Genomic DNA, 21,344 nt, shown 5'->3' on the forward strand with positions numbered 1-21,344 from the left:
CTGCAGATAGGACTCTCCTTCTTTTTGGATATCACCATACATTCTGTCTTTTTGCAATTGATAGACCCATTTTTGCACTTTCTTCAACAATTATATCAATTAAGTTTTGTAGTTCTGGGTATAACTCTAAACTGCAACCAGTGATGAGGCTCTGATTGGGGACTTTCAGAGCTTTTGGGGAAAGCGGAGTTACCCCTTCGTTATTCATTGCTCCCAGGGCCGCTCTGACCCAGAACGGTAGCACCTGCAAGGGTTCCTGCTCAGGATATGAGCGAAGGCCAACGGCAGATCCAGCAGGTTCAGTAACTGAACTTATGATGGAGAAGGCGGATGAGCTAGGAGCTCAAATGTCAACGGCTATAGTACAGGTGGATGAACATTTGGGAAGAGAAATGGCGATTTCTTTAGTTCGCCCAACAGTAGGCAATAGCAAACCACCATTGCTAGATACTAGGTTTCCTAGAATCTATTTGCTAAGAAAACCATGGTCAAACTCACAAAAAGGTATCACACAACAGCAGCATCAAGAGGATCTTCAAGACAATTCTGAAGATGCTTTGCTCGGTAGGGTTGATTCTGGTCAGCAGGGGATCCCCGACTGTCATCAAGCTACTGCTCATAAAATTCAAGTAACACAAAAGAAAATTATTGCCACTTGAAATGTAAGAACCCTATATCAAGGAAAATTGGACAATGTGATACATGAAATGGAAAGACAAAAGATTATCATGGAAATTAGCGAAGTTCGTTGGATAGGTGCTGGAACATGTCAGAATAGAAATAAAACACTAATTTATTCTTGTGGAACATCCCATACTAATGGAGTAGGAATTTTTACAGATGAATTCATCTATTTACAGCATAAAAAGGAGTAGCCTCAACACCAACCCCTGCGGAACACCACTAGTCACTGGCAGCCAACCAGTAAAGTTGGGAACCAGTTATTCCCGCTGGCTGCTTCCTACCAATCAGCCAATGCTCTAACCATGTTAGTAACTTTCCTGTAATACCATGGGCTCATAACTTGGTAAGCAGCCTTATGTGTGGCACCTTGTCAAAGGCCTTCTGAAAGTCCAAATATACAACATCCACTGTATCCCTTTTTCTATCCCACTTGTAATCTCTTCAAAGAATCCCAACAGGTTCATCAGGCAGGATTTTCCCTGAAGGAAACCATGCTGACTTAGTACTATCCTGTCCTGTGTCACCAAGTGCTCCATCACGTCATCTTAACAATTGACTCTTAACATCTTCCCAATCACTGAGGTCAGGCTAACTGGTGTATAATTTCCGTTCTGCTGTCTTCCTCCTTTCTTAAAGAGTGGAGTGACATTTGCAATTTTCCAGTCGTCTGGCACCATGCCAGAGTCCAGTGATTTTTGAAAGATCATTTCTAATGCCACCACAATCTCTACACCACCTCTTTCAGAACCCTAGGGTGCAGTTCCTCTGGTCCGGGTGGCTTATGTGCCTTTAGATCTTTGAGCTTTTTGAGCATCTCTCTTGTAACAGTAGCTGTAGCCACTTCTCTTCTTTCACACACTACAACATCAGGCATACTGCTAGTGCCTTCCACAGTGAAGACTGACACAAAATACTCATTTACTTCATCAGTCATCTCCTTATCCCCCTTTGTTATTTCTCCTGCCTCATTTTCTAGCGGTCCTATATCCACTCTCATTTCTCTTTTATTTTTAAACATACTTGAAAAAACTTTTTCTATCCACTCCACTTTTGATATTATTTGCTAGCTTGCTTTCATATTTCATCTTTTCCCTTCTAATGATTTTTTTGTTGCTCTCTGTAGGTTTTTAAAAACTTCCCAATCCTCTATCTTCCCACTAATTTTTGCTTTGTTGTATGTCCTTTCTTTTGCTTTTACATTAGCTTTGACTTCCTCTGTCAGCCACAGTTGTACTATTTTACCATTTAAGTATTTCTTCATTTTTGGAATACACATGTCCTGCACCTTCCTCATTTTTCCCAGAAAAGCACACCATTGCTGCTTTGCTGACAGCCCTGCCAGCAGCTCCTTCCAATTTACTTTGGCCACCTCCTCTCTCATATCACTATAATTTCCCTTACTCCACTGAAATACTGCTACATCAAATTTCACTTTCTCCCTATCAAATTTCAAGTTGAACACAATCATATTGTGATCACTGGTTCCTAAGGGTTCTCTTACCTTAAGCTCCCTCATCGCCTCAAGTTTATTATATAACACCCAATCCAGTATAGCCGATCCCCTAGTAGGCTCAACAACAAACTGCTCTAAAAAGTTAACTGTTAGGCATTCAACAAACTCACTCTCTTGGGATCCATTACCTTATACTGAATATGTGCCTAAGACTTTTGCACAAGACACTGCCCAGAGTAATTCTGCATCTTTGCAGTCCTCAGTGAACATAGAACAGTACAGCACAGGAACAGGCTCGTCGGCCAACAATGTTGCATCAAACCAAATAAATTATCAATCAAATGGCCAATGAAACTAATCCCTTCTGCCTACACAATGTTCATATCCCTCCATTTTCCTCACATCCATGTGTCTATATAAACATCTCTTAAAAAAAAAAGTCACTAATGTATCTGCCTCTACCACCGCCCCAGGTAGTGCATTCCAGGCACCCACCACTTTCTGTGTGAAAAAATTGCCTATCATATCTCCTTTGAAATTAGATATTTTAAACTCTGAGATACAGATACTGTCTTGTCTACTCTTATCTATGCCTCTGATATCTTATAAACTATCAGATCTCCCTTCAGCCTCTGCTGCTCCAGAGAAAACAAGCTAAGTTTGTTCAACCTCTCATTATAGCATATGCCCTCTAGTCCAGGAGGCATCCTAGTAAATCTCTTCTGCACCCTGTCCAAACTCTCTACTTCCTTACTATAATGAGGCAACTAGAACTGTATGCAATACTCCAGATGTGGCCTAACTAGATTTTCATAAAGCTGCACCATAACTTCCTGACTTTTAAACTGAATGTCTCAACCTATTCACCCTTTATAGCAAGGTGATTCCAAGAAAAATTAGCAGTATTCCAGACATGATAGTCAGTAGATACAGTTTGAACAACCTACGATGTACAGATGACACAGTGCTGATAGCTACTTCCAAAGAAAAGTTCCAAAAGAAAAATATTAGATAAAGTTGTTCAATAAAGTGCAAAGAGAGGATTGACCATCAACTGCAAGGAGATTGAATGACTGGTTGTCACAAAGAAGAAAGACGGAAATGTGAACTGAAAGTTGGCAATGAAGCAATTAAATAAACATGGAATTTCAATTACTTGGGGAGAATTATAACATCTGACAGTAGGGCTGATGTTGAAATTAGGAGGAGGATTCGGATTGCTGAATGAACATTCGAGCATTTGAGCAAAATACTAAATAACAAAATTTCAGTGGGTACGAAACTCAGTGTTGTGGAGCTACATTCCTTCCACACTAACATATGGAAGTGAATGTTGGACAAAGCAAAGTAAGGGAAGACTTGAAGCTACAGAAATGTGGTTTTTGAGAATGATGAAAATATCGTGGAAGGACAGAGTAACAAATGAGGTAGTATTGCAAAAAGCCAGAATAAGATGAGTGCTGATATCATCAATCAGGAAATGGCAGTTGGAATTTCTGGGTCATGTACTGAGGAAAGAGAAACTCGAACATCTTTCAGTGATAGGAAAAGTCATAGTCAACAGCGCATGACATTAATGAGTTACATCAAGGGATGGACAGGCAAAAGTTTTAAAGAGCTTATTAGAACTACTCAGATTAAGGACAGATGAAGAATATGATCACCCACATCATACGAAATGCCACATAATGATAATGATGAATAAAGGCAAGTATGCTAAATGCCTTCTTAATCACCCTATCAACCTGCATAGCACTTTCAGGGAGATATGAACTTGGGCCTCAAGATCACCAAGACAGTACACTGTTAAAAATTTTGCCTTTAACTTTGTACTGTCACTTTACACCTACCAAAGTGCAATACCTCCAAGTTTGCGGATGACACAAAGCTGGGCGGCGGTGTTAACTGTGAGGAGGATGCTAAGAGGATGCAGGGTGACTTGGATAGGTTCTGTGAGTGGGCAAATTCATGGCAGATGCAATTTAATGTGGATAAATGTGAGGTTATCCACTTTGGTGGCAAGAACAGGAAAACAGATTATTATCTGAATGGTAGCCGATTAGGAAAAGGGGAGGTGCAACGAGACCTGGGTGTCATTGTACACCAGTCATTGAAAGTGGGCATGCAGGTACAGCAGGCGGTGAAAAAGGCGAATGGTATGCTGGCATTCATAGCAAGAGGATTCGAGTACAGGAGCAGGGAGGTACTACTGCAGATGTACAAGGCCTTGGTGAGACCACACCTGGAGTATTGTGTGCAGTTTTGGTCCCCTAATCTGAGGAAAGACGTTCTTGCCATAGAGGGGGTACAAAGAAGGTTCACCAGATTGATTCCTGGGATGGCAGGACTTTCATATGATGAAAGACTGGATCAACTAGGCTTATACTCTCTGGAATTTAGAAGACTGAGGGGGGAATCTTATTGAAACGTATAAAATCCTAAAGGGATTGGACAGGCTAGATGCAGGAAGATTGTTCCCAATGTTGGGGAAGTCCAGAACGAGGGGTCACAGTTTGAGGATAAAGGGGAAGCCTTTTAGGACTGAGATGAGGAAAAACTTCTTCACACAGAGAGTGGTGAATCTGTGGAATTCTCTGCCACAGGAAACAGTTGAGGCCAGTTCATTGGCTATATTTAAGAGGGAGTTAGATACGGCCCTTGTGGCTAAAGGGATCGGGGGTATGGAGAGAAGGCAGGTACAGGGTTCTGAGTTGGATGATCAGCCATGATCATACTGAATGGCGGTGCAGGCTCGAAGGGCCGAATGGCCTACTCCTGCACCTATTTTCTATGTTTCCATGTTACCTAACATTTGGCTGAGCTAAACTCCATATGTCACTTCTTCACTCATACCCCCAAATGATAGATAGATACATATATATTTGTCTAAATTAATCACCACCCTCAACATCCAAGCTTCTCTTACCTTGCATCCTTATCCTTCCTTCTGACTGGAACGTAGAGTAGAGTACCTACCCTGTACTTTGTGCAATTGGTCTTTAAGTACACTCCACATGCTGGATGTGGACTTGCAGCTGTTCCTAATTAACTTTCCCTATTTCTTGCCTAATGTTCTCATAATTTACCCTGCTCCAGTTTAATACTCTTTTGCAAGGCCAATGCTTACCCTGATCTATGGCTATCTTAAAACTTAAGGACTTGTGGTCACTTAACTACTGAAAGGTCAGTCACCTGGCCAGCTGTCTACCCAACATCAGTTCCAGTAAAGTCCCTTCTCTTGTTGGACTATCTAACATTGATTTAAGAAAGCCTCCTACATGCACCTAACAAATTTTGCCCTATCTAAACCACTTTTCCTCAGAAGCTCCCAGTTTATATTGGGGAAGTTGATTCCCCCATGATAACAGCCCTATTGTTTCTACACCTTTCCTTAATCAGCCTGCATACCTGTTTTTCAATGTCCCAGTGGCTGTAGTGCAATCCCACCAGAGTGATTGCACCCTATTTTTGAGTTCTACCCATCAGTGTACGAGCCCTCCATTATGTCTCCTCTGAGTGTGTCTGTGATATTGTCCCTGATTAGTAGTGTAACTCCCCTCCCCCCTTCTCTAATACCTCCCTCTCTATCTTTTCTACAAGATTGAATCCCTGGCACATTAAGCATCCTTTCCAGTCCCCCTCTCAACTAAGTCTCTGTAATGGTCACAATATCATAGTTCCATGTACCAATCTATGCTCCAAGTTTATCACCTTTACCCACAATATTCATAGCATTAAAATATGCACATTTCAAATTAAACGTTCCATCATATCTATTAATTTACTTCTGCCTGTTTTTACTGGCCCTTTTTCTCCATCCCGCCATTTTCTGACCTGGTTCTCTGGTTCTTATCTCCCTTCCAAACTAGTTTAAACACTCCTGAGTACTACTAGTGAACCTCCAACGTTGTAAAAATTTTCAATACATTTCATTAGCTTGGTTGACTTGATATCATTGCATCAGGAGGATGTGGAGGACCTCAAAAGACTGTACTCTACTACACTACCTCTTCTGGTGAAACAGAATGTATTCAAGGCTGTGGATGGAGCTCTCAGAGTGGAAGGAGTCATTTGAAATGATGTATCCATGGGACTGCTCTTCCATTTTCGGCACCAGTCCCCTGATAGTAGCAAACTGCACTTTGCAGATCCAGCTGGTGTGGCCATACATACGTCACCTTAAATCTACACGTGATGGTCTTTTAGTTTTTGTGTCCTGTTCTTGTCTTTTTACAGCAGTGTGGTACAAAAGAATATTTGCTAGTCCACTTTAGATGGCAGTTAAAAGTCCCCCCGCCCATCCCATTGAGAGTCTGGAGTCACACATAACCAGGATTGGTAAGTATGGTAGGTCTCCTTCCATTGAATTTTTGCAGTCCTTTGGTCATCATCACAAATAATACCTTTTTTGTTAAATCGTAGACTATTTAATTATAAGTAGGTTTTCCCTACTTTTAATTTTTGAGCTCGTCTGTCAGACTATTAGTCCAAGGTTCTGGTTTACAAGTCTGGTAATATAACTACACTGCTACCCTTTCAGGAGCTGGAAGAACTGAACAAGTCTTTGGCATCTATGGAGAGAAATGGACAGTCAACATTTCAGCTTGGGCCGGCTGGTGGCGCAACGACATCGGTGCCGGACCCAGGAGTGGAGGTTCCCAAGTTCGAAACTTGGGTCCGCCCCCGAGTACGCTTCCCATCCATGCCGGGTTGAGTGTCGAGATCGCAACTCGACCTCGTAAAACAAAGGGAAAATACTGCAAAAAATGTCTGAGTGAGGAGTGGCGCGCCACACAGTTTCTCTCTCTCTTGCCATGAAAAAGACATCATCATGGACGCATGCACAGACACGCAGACGCACATGCACAGACTCGCATGCACGCAGGTACACGCCAAAAAAAACCAAAACAAGACATTTCAGCTCAAGGCTCTTCAGCTGGATCCATTTCCCTCCATAGATGCTGCCTGACCTGCTGAGTTCCTCTTGCTCATTTTTGTGTTGCTCCAGATTCCAGAATCTACAGTCTCTCACGTCTACACTTCAGAATTACTTCATTTGCTGTCAAGTGCTTTAGGATCTCCAGAGTCACAAAGATCTGTCTGCATTTGTCTGTCACAATTTCTGTCAAACTTACACCAACTGCAGAGAACAGAGCAGTACAGCACTGGAGGCGGCCCTTCAGCCCACAATGTCTGTGCTGATCCTGATGCCACTATAATCTGCATGTAGTCTATATCCCTTAATTCTCTGCCTGTTCATATGCCTATCTAAATGCCTCTTGAACACTGCTACTATATCTGCTTCTACCACCTTTCCTGTCAGTGTGTTCCAGGCACATGTCACTTTATAAGACAGACTTTATAAATCTTCTTTGCGGGATATATGAAGGGAAGTTCCAGAAATAGCATAGGAAGTATTTGGCAAGATAGTCCGTCTTTGGAAGGGATGAGTCACTGAACTGATCAAAACGTAGGGCTAAATGTAACCGTTTTCTTTTTCATTTTTTAATCTAGTCTGCAGCATTCAGATCACTTGCCTCCACCTCTTTTTACCAGTTTTTTGAATATTTCTAACAGTTTATCTCAAATCTTCACTTAGCCAAATAACACGATCTTTATTACTTTATTGTCGCCAAACAATTGACACTAGAACGTACAATCATCACAGTGATATTTGATTCTGCGCTTCCCTCTCCCTGAATTACAAATATTAAATATTAAAAATATTTAAAATAGTGCAAATTAGTAAATATTAACAATTTAAATTATAAATCATAAATAGAAAATAGAAAAATGGAAAGTACGGTAGTGCAAAAAAACCGAGAGGCAGGTCCGGATATTTGGAGGGTATGGCCCAGATCCGCGTCAGGATCAGTTCAGCAGTCTTATCACAGTTGGAAAGAAGCTGTTCCCAAATCTGGCCGTACAAGTCTTCAAGCTCCTGAGCCTTCTCCTGAAGGGAAGAGGGACGAAAAGTGTGTTGGCTCGGTGGTTCGTGACCTTGATTATACTGGCAGCACTGCTCTGACAGTGTGTGGTGTAAAGTGAGTCCGAGGATGGAAGATTGGTTTGTGTGATGTGCTGCGCCGTGTTCACAATCTTCTGCAGCTTCTTTCGGTCTTGGACAGGACAACTTCCATAACAGGTTGTGATGTACCCTAGAAGAATGCTTTCTACAGTGCATCTATAAAAAATTAGTGAGGGTTTTAGGGGACAAGCCAAATTTCTTCAGTTTTCTCAGGAAGTAAAGGCGCTGGTGGGCCTTCTTGGCAGTGGACTCTGCTTGGTTGGACCAAGTCAGGTCATTTGTGATATTGACCCCGAGGAACTTAAAGCTTTTGACCTGTTCCACTTGCGCACCACCGATATAAATTGGGTCGTGCGGTCCATCACTCCTTCTGAAGTCAACAACTAATTCCTTCGTCTTGCTGACGTTGAGGGATAGGTTATTGTCTTCGCACCATGCCACCATGTTCTTAATTTCCTCTCTGTACTCAAACTCATCATTACCCGAGATATGGCCTACAATTGTTGTGTCATCAGCAAACTTATATATTGAGTTTGATGGAAACTTGGCTACACAATCATGGGTGTACAGTGAGTACAGCAGGGGGCTGAGTACACTGCCTAGTGGGGCACCGGTGCTCAGAGTGATTGTACAGGAGAGCTTGTCCCCTGTTTGTACAGCCTGGGCCTGTCTGTGAGGAAGTTGAAGATCCAGCTGCAGATCTGAGTGCAAAGGCCCAGGTTCCAGAGCTTAGGAATCAGTTTATTTGGAATGATGGTATTAAAGGCAGAGCTGTAGTCAATGAAAAGGAGCCTTACATACGCGTCTTTATTCTCCAGGTGTTGTAAGGAGGAATGTAGGGCCAGAGAGATGGCATCTGCCATTGACCTGTTGCTCCGGTAGGTGAATTGCAAAGCGTCGAGGTTGACCGGTAGGCTGTGGTTGATGTGTGCCATAACCAATCTCTCGAAGTACGATCTCCAAATTCCTAAACCATACCTCAAAATCTAAACCTCAAAAACAATCTTCACGGGAGTGATGTTTTTCCATTGGCACAGCTGCACACAGTGTCCCAGACAGAGCCTTATTCAAGTACAAGCGTATAAAATAACCCAATTCCTTACAGCATCGGGGTCAAATGTGTTGCGGTATGAGGAAAGGTTGCGTACCCTGGATTGATTTCCCTAAAATGGAACATTAAGAGGCAATCTAATTACCATCTTGGACTGCTTCATTGACTGTGGAGGTACTCAGAACAAAGGGATTTTTCTATTCACAACTCCTTAGCAAATAAAGCAGTCCATACTCACATGTAGCAAAAGCGTTCAGGTATAGGCTGATAAGTAGATGTCCCAAGTAATAACCATCTGCATGAAAAGAAAGTCCAACCACCCTGAAGTTCAATGGCATTATCATTGCTGAGACCTTCTCTATTAATATCCTGGAAACCGCCATTGACCAGAAATTCAACTGGACCAGCCATGTACAGTGCCTATAAAAAGTATTCACTCCCCGCCCCCCCAGAAGTTTTCATGTTTTATTGTTTTACAACATTGAATCACAGTGGACTTAATTTGACTTTTTTGACACAGATCAACAAACAGAAAAGATTCTTCAGTGTCAAAGTGAAAACAAATTTCTACAAATTGGTCTAAATTTATTTCAATTATGAAACACAAAATAATTGATGCATAATTACTCACCCCCTTCAAGTCAGTATTTAGTAGATGCACTTTTGGTAGCAAATGCAGCCTTGAATCTATGTGGATAGGTCTCTATCAGCTTTGCACATTTGGACACTGCAATTTTTCACCATTCTTCTTTACAAAACTGCTCAAGCTCTATCAGATTGCATGGGGATCATGAGTGATGAGCCCTTTTTAAGTCCAGCCACAAATTCTCAATAGGATTGAGGTCTGGACTGCGACTTGGCCACTCCAGCACATTAACTTTGTTGTTTTTAAGTCATTTCTGTGTAGCTCTGGCTTTATGCTTGGGGCCATCGTCTTGCTGAAAAACAAATCTTCCCCCATGCCACAATTCTGTTGCAGACTGCATCAGGTTTTCCTTCAGGATTTCCCTATATTTTGCTGCATTCATGTTACCCTCTTCTTTCACAAGTCTTCCAGGGCCTGCTGCAGTGAAGCATCCCCACAGTATGATGCAGCTACCACCATGCTTCACGGTAGGGATGATGTGTTTTTGATGACATGCAGTGTTTGGTTTATGCCAAACATTGCATTTAGTCTAATGGCCAAAAAGCTCATCAGACCATAAAACAGTCTTCCAGATGACTTCAGAGTCTCCCATATGCCTTTTGGTAAACTCTAGCCGAGATTGCATGTGAGATTTTTTCAACAGTGGCTATTTCTTTGCCACTCTCCCATAAAGCTGTGAGAGATAAAGCACTCAGGCAACAGTTGTTTAAATGTATAGTCTCTCCCATCTCAGACACTGAAACTTGCAACTCCTTTGGAGTTGTCATAGATCCCTTGGTGGCTCCATCGCTAGTCCCCTTCTTGCATGGTCACTCAGGCTACGTCCGCATTAGACAAGGTAATTTTGAAAATGCCGGTTTCGCATAAACATGACAGGCATCCACGCTAGGTGTTTTTAAAAATACCTCTGTCCACATTAAAACGGATATTTGGGCGAATCTCCTCCTATTGGGCATGCACAGGACATACAGAAAACAAGCGAAGAGGAAACAGTATACTTGGTGCGCGTTTGTCCAGTTACAGACTTGAAAAACTTAAAAGGAAATTGCCAAACAAAAGACTTGGTGCGCGTTTGTTCAGTTACAGACTAGAAAAACTTAAAAGGAAATTGCCAAACAAAAGACTTGGTGTGCGTTTGTTCAGTTACGGACTGGAAAAGCTTAAAAGGAAATTGCCAAACGAAAGACTTGGTGCGCGTTTGTCCAGAAACATTTCCTACAGCCATAGTCTCTTCACCGATGAAAGGGACGACAGCTACAACTAAATGCAATAAGGCTTGTTACTGGGCAAAAGTGAAATTTGCTGTTGCCTCATTTGTTTGCCTTTACTTTTGCCATGTCTTTGTGTATTATTTTGCTGTATTTAACATGTGCAATAAAATTAGTTACTGAGCAAAAGTGACAATTGCACCTATTGAATGTTTGCACAAGCAATACATTAATAAAGCACCTTGTTAAATGTATAAAACGTGTCTGCATCAGTGTTATCTTGTATTTCCATACAATGTTACATTAGGCTGTTACACATCTATTGTCGGATATTGTTGTGGTGTTGGAGGTTGCGTTGCAGAAAACAATGAAATGCCGTGCTGCCGCCACCATTTGTTCCAGCACGTCATGACAGCGGTTTAAAGATAGCTGGTTACCCCGCACACACTATGCCAGATGTTAGACGTTTTCAGATTTATTCACTCTGGGGAGCGTTTCTGAAAATCTCCATTTTCGGGGGAGGAAAACACTGTTTCAGTGTGGACGGAGGACCAAAACGAAGAGAAAAAGATTCAGTTATGGATTTATCCGGTCTAGTGTGGACATAGCTTCAGTTTTTGAGGACAGCCTGCTCTAGGCAGAATTGCAGCTGTGCCATATTGCTTCCATTTCTTGATGATAACTGTGCTCCAAAGGATATTCAGTGACTTGGAAATTTTCTTGTATCTATCTCCTGACTTGTGCTTTTCAATAACCTTTTTGTGAAGATTCTTGCCATATATTTTTGTTTTCATGATGTAGTTTTTGCCAGGATACTGACTCACCAGCAGTTAGACCTTCCAGATACAGGTGTATTTTTAATACAATCAATTGAAACACCATGAATGCACACAGGTGATCTCCATTTAACTAATTATGTGACTTCTAAAACCAATTGGCTGCACCAGTGATGATTTGGTGTGTCATAATAAGGGGGGTGAATACTTGTGCAATCAATGATTTTGTGTTTTATATTTGTAATTAGTTTTGATCACTTTGTAGAGATTAGATTTCACTTTGACACAGAAGAGTCTTTTTCTGTTGATCGATGTCAAAAAAGCCAAATTAAATCCACTGTGGTTCATTGTTTTAAAACAATAAAACATGAAGACTTTCAGGGGGGTGAATAGTTTTTATAGGCGCTGTAAATACTAGTTGGTCCTGAGGAAAACCACTCCAAAACCTTACTGTATGGAATGTGTCAAGAGTTGATGAAGTAATCTTGTGTGTTTCCAACCTCAAGTTTAAATGATAACACCTCCTGCTATCAGCAGCAGCCCAAGCTGTCTGCATTAACCTCAGCAACAGTTTGCTAAGGCTTCTGTAAGAGTACCTGTCAAACCCATGACCACCACTACCAAGGCAGATGGCCAGAGGGGGTAAAACAGATGATGGAATGGATGAAGTCAATGGAAAGTTAAACACGTTTATAAATAGATAGGGTGAATGTGCAGTGTTTTTCTCAAGGAGTTAAGAACAAGAGGGCATAAGCTTAAAGTGAAAGGGAAGAAATTTATTAGGAACCTGAAGGATGACTTTTTCACCCAGAGAGTGGTCTGTATATGGAATGAACTGCCAGAGGAAGTGGTTGTGGTAAGCACATAAACAAGATTTAAAAGGAAATTTCACAGGTAATGGATAGGAAAGGTTGAGGGGTATGTAGGTCAATCACAGGCAATTGAGACTAGCTTAGATGGGAATCTAGGTTGACATAGACTATTTGGACCAAAGAGTCTATTTCATACTGTCTGACTATATGACTGTATAGCCTACAGGACGATGACAGATTGTAGTGGTGCTAGAAAGTTTGTGAGCCCTGTAGAATTTCCTCTCTTTCTGCATAAATGTGACCTAAAATGTGATCAGATCTTCACATAAGTCCTAAAACTAGATAAAGAGAACAAAATTAAATAAATAACCCAAAAAAATTATACTTCATTTATTTATTGAGAAAAATGATCCACTATTACATGGCTATGTTGGAAAAAGTATGTGAACCTCTAGGGTAATGCCTGCTACAAAAGTCAGGTGTTCGAATCAGTGAGATAAGAATGGAGGTGTGGGTTGTCGAGGTGCCCTGCCGTATAAAATGACACCTAAAGTCAGATTGCTCTTCTCAAGTAAGATCCGTTTATGTGCAGTATGCCTCAATCAAAACAACTTTCAGAGAATCATAGAAGAAGAATTGTAGAGATGCATGAAGCTGGAAGAGGCTACAAAAGCACTACTAAAGACCTCAGTAAGAGAAATTGTCTCCAAATGGAGGGAACTCAGTACTTTGCTACTCTCCCGAGGAGTGGGCGTCCTGCAAAGATCACACCAATAGTACAACATGCAATGCTGAAGGAGGTGAAAAAGAACCTGGTGTAACAGCAAAAGACCTGCAGAAATCTCTAGAACTTGCTAAAGTCTCTGTTCATGTGTCCACTATAAGAAAACATTGAACAGATTGGTGTTCATGGAAGGACACCACAGAGGAAACCACTGTTCTCCAAAAGAAAACATTGCTGCATGTCTCAAGTTTGCAAAAGACTGCCTGAATGTTCTGCAATGCTTCTGGGAAATGTTCTCTGGACAGATGGGACCAAAATTGAATTTTTTGACAGAAATACACATTGCTGAGGCATTAGGAGGAAAAAGGGCACTGCACACCAATACCAAAACTTCATCCCAACTGTGAATCATGGTGGAAGGAGCATCATGGTTTGGGGCTGTTTTGCTGCCTCAGGGCCTGGACAGCTTGCAATCGTTGAAGGAACAATGAAAATAAAGTTGTATCAAGACATAGAACAGGAGAATGTCAGGGTAGCAGTCTGTCACCTAAAGCTTAATAGAAGTTGGATAATGCAACAAGACAATGATCCAAAAGACGAGTAAATCAATGACAGAATAGTTTAAAAAGAAGAAAATTGTGTTTTGGAATGACCAAATCAAAGTCCTGACCTTAATCTTATAGAAGCAAGCAGTCCATGCAACGAAACTCACCAGCATCCTAAAGTTGAAGCAGGAATGGCCTAAAATTCCTCCAAGCCGATATGCAGGACTGATCAACAGTTACTGGAAATGTTTGGTTGAAGTTATTGGTGTACAAGGGTGTTACACTAGTTACTGAAAGTAAAGGTTCACGTCCAACAAATACATGTAATATTGACACGAGGAATTCTGCAGATGTTGAAAATTCAAGCAACACACATCAAAGTTGCTGGTGAACGCATCTCCCCCTCCCCCTCCCACTTTTAAATCTCTTACTAGCTCTTTCTTCAGTTAGTCCTGACGAAGGGTCTCGGCCTGAAACGTCGACTGTACCTCTTTCTAGAGATGCTACCTGGCCTGCTGCGTTCATCAGCAACTTTGATGTGTGTTTCATGTAATATTGAATCACTTTTGTCAATAAATAAATGAACAAGTATAATGTTTTGTGTGTTATTTGTTTAATTGGGTTCACTATATCTGGTGTTAGGACTTGTGTGACGATCTGATCACACTTTAGGTCATATTTATGCAGAAGTGGGGACAATTCTACAGGGTTCATAGACTTTCCAGCACCTGTATCTTTAACGCCAAAGTCAACCTCAGCTAAAGACTTGCTCAAGTGTTCTCAGGACTTCTATGCACAGTGGAATTTTTTTTTCTCTCTCTGTTTTCCTCCCTCCCTCCCTCTCTCCCCTCCCCAGAGCCAGACCGAGCGAAGGCTCCGGGCTCCCGGCGCCCCGCTGCCGAACTCACAGTGGAATTTTAAATGTTTTCTCAAACAAGGATTATAGACATTGTTTTACATCACCTTTTGTGTCCAGTGACCTCACTAAAGTGCTGGCTGAATTTCATATTACAAACTTCAGTCCTGACCCAAAAATGGTTCTCCAAACCTTTGATGTAGAAGGAGAACAGCAACTGGCATAGAGAATGCCGTAAACTGCAGGTTTCTGTCCAAGTCCAGACTTGTAACTAACTCTCTGGTAGTTTACCATTACCATGTCTAAACCCTGGAACTCCCTTCCAACAGCTCTGTGAAGGACTGCAGTGGTTCAAAAAGGCGGTTCATCTCCAGCTTCTCATGGACAATTAAGCTGGGCAATAAATCCTGGCACATCCTGTAAATTAAAAGAAAATTCCCAGGTAATTTAGTGATGACATAAGGATGGCAGCAAAGATGGAAAATCCAAAACTTGCTGCCCCACAGTGGTGTTGTTGGTTGCAAATTCTAAAGTGAATTGTTTGACAAAGAGTGGGATATGGAGCCAAGATAATTTATAAAGCTAATGAAATACTCAGACAGCTTCATCTAAATGTGCCTTGAATAAACCAGCCCTTACCCTCACTCTTTATTGACAATTCACAAAGCTGTATATTACCCCAGGGCTTAATGACAGGGACTATCAATGATGCCTTTAATAAAAAGAACTTAGCCCTATTGTATTTCAGAAGTGGAGACTGTGATTTTTGTATTTTTCCACTAACTGTCTCTTTCCTACAATCTTTCCAGGTGCCAACAAAAAAACTGAAGAAGTATGAGAAGGAATACCAAACAATGAGGGAGCAGCAGCAACAGCAGGAAGATCCGATCGACAGATACAAGGTAGGGAAACATGCAAAATCCGCCTTGTCATTGACAATGTTGGGAGTGCACTGAGTGTTTAGAATCTCACAGAAAAACTGGGTAAAGAAACAGATCAATGTCTGAAGTCTGCAGTACAGGCTATATTGTCAGAGGCTTCAGTGGAAGCAAACTAATGAGGTAGTCTTGAGGGGTTGTAAAGTCTGGAGAGTTTTTGTAAAGCAATACATTGAGGAACTACCCAGGAATAGACTAGTTTACATCAGGTGGTGGTAATGAGAATGATTAATGAATGATCGGTAATAGCATGTTCAACATTAAGCTATAGAATGATTGAGAAATCTTCACCCTGCTCATGAAATACCACAATTCTGACCTGAGATGCAGACCATAATTATAAGCTTCAAGGTGGGTTTGGAGAGGAATTAGGATAATCTGGAAATAAAACTCTGAAACTGGGGAAGGCCAATTTCAAGGTCATATGACAGGCCTGGCAGAAGTAGATTGGGAGAGGAGTGCCTACATGTGCCAAGTGAGAATCGTTCAAAAGTAAAGAAAGAGAATTTAAGTACAACATTTCCCCATATGGGTGAAAAATACAGGAAGCAAGTCCAAGGAACCCTGGATGTCACAGGTTTGATAAAGATAAAAAGCGCATGTCTGGTATGAAGAACTGAAAACAGAAGCACATTGGAAGGCATAAGGCAGAATTGGAAAATGAAATATCACTTGCAGACAAGCTCAAAGAAAATCCCAAAGCATTTCATGAGTATATTAATAGCACTATGAAAATCTGTGTGTGAAGGCTCGTGAATTTGGGAGGTTCTAAATGAATATTCGTATGTCACCTCTATTCGATAAGGACAGACACATTATGGTCAGAGAATTAAAGAAAAGAGGTAGTGAAATTCCAGAGCATGTTATCATTACAAAGGAGAAATTAGATGTCTTCATGGGTTTAAAGTTCAATAAATACCCAGGTACTATTAGGATGTATCCTGGACTACAAGGCAAGGGAAAAAGTTGTTGGGGCACTTAAATCTTAACTGGCCAAAACAAATGTAGCTCTTTTATGCAGGGAAGAAGCCAGGTAATTGCAGGCTTGTTAGTACAGTGTCAGTGTAGGAAATTTATTTGAAAAAAATCTACACTTATAAAGGCAGGGATTAATCAAATAAAGACAGCATGTTTTTGTTGGGGAGAGATAGTGTCTGACTAGTTAGATTGACTTTATCAAAGAGGTAATAAAAAAAATACGTTGGCAGCATGGTTGATGTAGTCAACATGAGTCCAGTTAGGCCTTTGACAAGGTTGCACCTGGGACTAGTCCAAAAGGTTAGAGCCCATGATATCCAAAGCAAGTGGCAGATTAGAGCCCATGATATCCAAAGAAGTGGCGGATAGTGGAGAGCACACCTGTGGCTGTCCCCCTCAGCAACAAATATCTTGTTCTGGATGCTGTTGAGGGGGATGACCTGACAGGGGACAACCACGGTGACCGGGTCTCTGGCACTGAGCCTGGCGATGTTGTGCAGGAGAGAAGGAGGGAGAAGAGGAATGCGGTAGTCATAGAGGATTACATAGTCAGGGGAACGGACAGGAGATTCTGTGAGCCTGATAGAGATACCCACATGGTGTGTTGCCTACATCAAAGTTGCTGGTGAACGCAGCAGGCCAAGCAGCATCTATAGGAAGAGGCGCAGTCGACGTTTCAGGCCGAGACCCTTCGTCAGTTGCCTCCCAGGTGCCAGGGTACGGGATGTCTCGGATCGAGTCCTGAATATTCTGAAGGAGGAGGGTGAGCAGCCAGTTGTCTTGGTACATGTTGATACCAATGACATAGATAGGACAAAGGAGGAGGTCCTGAAGAGAGATTTCCAGGTGTTAGGAAGGAAGCTGAGAAGCAGGACCTCCAGGGTAGTAATCTCGGGATTACTACCTGTGCCACGTGCTAGCGAGGGCAAGAATAGTAGGATCAGGCAGATGAATGCGTGGCTGAGAGACTGGTGCAGGGGCCAGGGCTTCAGATTCTTGGATAATTGGGATCTCTTCTGGGGGAGGTATGACCTGTTCAAAAAGGACAGGTTACACCTGAACCTGAAAGGAAACAATATCATGGCGGGAAGGTTTAATAAAGCTGTTAGGGAGGGTTTAAACTAATTTGGCAGGGGGATGGGAACCGGAATGACAGGGCTTAGGAAGGGGAAAACAGAAATAAATCTAAGATAGTGAGCAGTAAAGACGTCAGGAAAGACAGGCAGGTGGTGGGGCAAATTTGGGATGAGTTGCAGTGCAATCAAAGCGAAAAGTACCAAATACTGGTCTTAAGGTGTTATACTTAAATGCACGCAAGGAATAAGGTGGATGATCTTGTCGTACAGCTACAAATTGGCAGGTATGATATTGTGGCCATCACTGAGATGTGGCTAAAGGATGAGTCGGTGGTGAAGAAGGCGAATGCAATGTTGGCATTCATTTCTAGAGGAATAGAGTATAGGAGCAGGGATGTGATTTAGAGGTTCTATAAGACACTGGTGAGACCTCACTTGGAGTACTGTGGGCAGTTTTGGTCGCCTTATTTAAGAAAGGATGTGCTGACGTTGGAGAGGGTACAGAGAAGGTTCACTAGAATGATTCTGGGAATGAGAGGGTTAACATATGAGGAACGTTTGTCCACTCTTGGACTGTATTCCTTGGAGTTTAGAAGAATGAGGGGAGACCTCATAGAAACATTTCAAATGTTGAAAGGCATGGACAGAGTGGATGTGGCAAAGTTGTTTGAAGGGCACCCATTCAGAACAGAAATGCGAGAAATTTTTTTAGTCAGAGGGTGGTGAATCTATGGAATTTGTTGCCACGGGCAGCAGTGGAGGCCAAGTCATTGGGTGTATTTAAGGCAGAGATTGATAGGTATCTGAGTAGCCAGGGCATTAAAGGTCTTGGTGAGAAGGCGGGGGAGTGGGACTAAATGGGAGAATGGATCAGCTCATGATAAAATGGCGGAGCAGACTCGATGGGCTGAATGGCCGACTTCTGCTCTTTTGTCTTATGGTCTTATGGATTAGATCCAAAATTAGCTTGATATGGTGGTGAGTTGCTTTTCTGCTCAAAGTCTATAACTAATGGTGTACCACAGGGATGGGTGCTGGCACCCTTGTTGTTTGTTATATATATTAATAATTTGCATGTAAATATAGAAAATCTGATTAGTAAGTTGGCAGATGACATGAGGAGGATAGTTTTAGGCTCCTGGATGATATTGATCAATTGGTAAAATTGGCAGTGCAATGGCAGAAGGAATTTAATCTAGATTAGTGTGAGGTGATGCAGTTTGAACATCAGACAGTACAGTATAGGAATAGGCCCTTCGGTCCATGATGTGCCAAACTAATTAGGATAACGGTGCTTAATTAAACTAATCCCTTCTCTCTGCACATGATCCATATACCTCCATTCTCTAAGCATGTGCCTGCGTAAGAACCTCTTAAACACTTCTGTTGTACCTGCCTCCACCACTACCCCGGCAGCATATGTCAGGCATCCACCAATCTCTGTCAAAAAATTGGCTTTGCACATCTTCTTTGAACTTTCACCCTCTCACCTTAAATGCATGTCTTGTAGTATTAAGCATTTCAGATAAACAATCAGAATTAAGTTTAATATCGCCAGATTTTGACTATTTATCTATGCCTATCACAATTTTATAAACTTTTAGCAGGTCTCCTCTGCCTCTCTAAAAATTCAACCTGTGCTTGTCTAACCTCTCCTTATAGCTCATTACTTCTAATCAGACAGCATACTGGTGAAATTTTTCTGAACACTTTCCATGGCCTCCATATCCTTCTTATAAAGGGGTGATCAGCAATGAATGCAATATTCCCGATGCAGCCTAACCATAATTAGTTTGGGAAACTAGTAAGTGTAGCTCATAGACAATGAATGATAGAGTCCTAGGGAGTATTGAGAAATGAAAGTCCAAAGATTCTCAAAGGTGGTAGCATAAGTGAAGAACATGATGAAGAAGGCATATGTCTTCACTAGCCACTGTAAAATACCGATAATAATAGACAATTAAAGGGCTTAAGGAGAGTGGAACTTAACCTCCGTCACAAGAGAAGTTTACCAGGCAAACGAATGGGACTATAAATCAAGCCTTGAATCCAGTGGCCTGCATCTTCAGGTCTCCAAGTGGCTGCAGAAAGCCGAATGTATCCCACAACTGCCTGGATTTTGGAGTGGTTCCAGACAGCAATTGTGATGTCTCTTTCAAGAAAGAAGGGAGAAACGAACAAGAGGAGAGTTATCTGGAGGTCTATTACTGGGAAATATTGAAATCCTTTATTTAGTAGCAAATAGCAGGACATTTATAAAATCAACCGGAACCAACATTGTTTATGGAAAGGGATTGTGAGTAGAAAATGTATTGAGGATGTAGTAAACAGAACAGATAAGTTCAACACAGTCTATTCAGATTTCAAAGAGGGATATGAGATGAGAATGCAGAATTGAAATAATTTACCATAGGGGAGTTGGTAGAAAATAATAGAAAAAAAATAAAAACTAATAGAAAACATTTTGGAAACGGGATGATTTTTAGAGTGGCAACCAATAATTAGTTGGGTGCCACAGATATAAATACAGGGGACCTCAGTTACCCAGGTTTGCCTGGTTATTATGTTTATGTAGTGGAATAATGCAGGAAAAATTAATGACATAGATTGTGCCTTTATTTTTTTGCACAGACCTTTTTTCTCTCTCTTCAGTGTCTTGCTTAGTTTATATTCTGTATGTTGTCTGAACCTATGTGCCCGTGATGCAAGCAGGTTTTTCATGCTACCTGTACCTCACCATACCTGCGCACAGCCAACAATCCAAAGACCCAGTGCAAAGTATAGTGTAGCTACTCTTCCTAACAGTAAAGTGTAATGTGCTGTGGTTTTGTCCTGCTGTGTTTTGTGCCTGACTGTCTGCCTGAAGGTATTGAAGGGAATATATATATGTTTCATAACTTCCCCTCCCCTTATTGCTCCTTCCTCTCACTCAGCAGAGGCTACAAGGTGTTGTATTGTTTGAGTGGATATATTTTGTGACAAGCAAGGTATCACAACTCCTTGGGTCAGAACCTCCTCTCTTACACGTTTGTGATTCTATCGGTATACAGTCATAAAAATCTAATAATTGTCCTTATTTGTAACAGATTTCAAACACTAATTTTAATTTTGTACAATAGTTTATAAGGGATTAGTAAGCATGATTTAGGCATGTCTCTTTTTGTACCGAATTAATTGCTGAGACTTTTCTGTTTTGGGGCTAACAATGGAAGTTTAGAACTAAGGTAGAAGTAATCTCATTTCTAAGCTGAAGTGTAAGGTTGTTGATAAAGAGAAGATATAAAGAGACACAGAGTCATACAGCACTAAAATAGGCCTTTTGGCCATCTCCATGTTGACTGTTATATTTATTTATACTAATCCCACTAAACCACATTTGGTCATAGACTTTGGTGATGCTTGTTTTGTCTAGGAGCTTATTAAGATGTTGTGAGTATGCCTGCCTCTACCTCCTCCAGCAACATGTTCCAGATTTCAATCACACTCTGGGTGAAAGAAATTCTCCCTTAGATGCCCTCAAAATGACCTACATGTTTTTTTTTTTGCAATGTTTACTGTATCTGCACTGC

At 41.4% G+C, this 21,344-nt stretch overlaps 1 protein-coding gene across 7 annotated transcripts in view; it reads left to right on the forward strand.

Annotated features, from left to right (window-relative positions):
- rabgap1l (RAB GTPase activating protein 1-like) overlaps positions 1–21,344 on the forward strand; it is a 586,024-nt gene that overhangs the window by 529,298 nt on the left and 35,382 nt on the right. For all 7 annotated transcript variants that reach the window (XM_063063651.1, XM_063063652.1, XM_063063655.1 and 4 more), the window contains one exon: positions 15,593–15,685. In XM_063063651.1, the coding sequence (XP_062919721.1) occupies positions 15,593–15,685 (93 nt within the window). The remainder of the gene's footprint in view (positions 1–15,592; positions 15,686–21,344) is intronic.

This window comes from Mobula hypostoma, chromosome 12 (assembly GCF_963921235.1).
Source record: "Mobula hypostoma chromosome 12, sMobHyp1.1, whole genome shotgun sequence".
NCBI lineage: Eukaryota > Metazoa > Chordata > Chondrichthyes > Myliobatiformes > Myliobatidae > Mobula > Mobula hypostoma.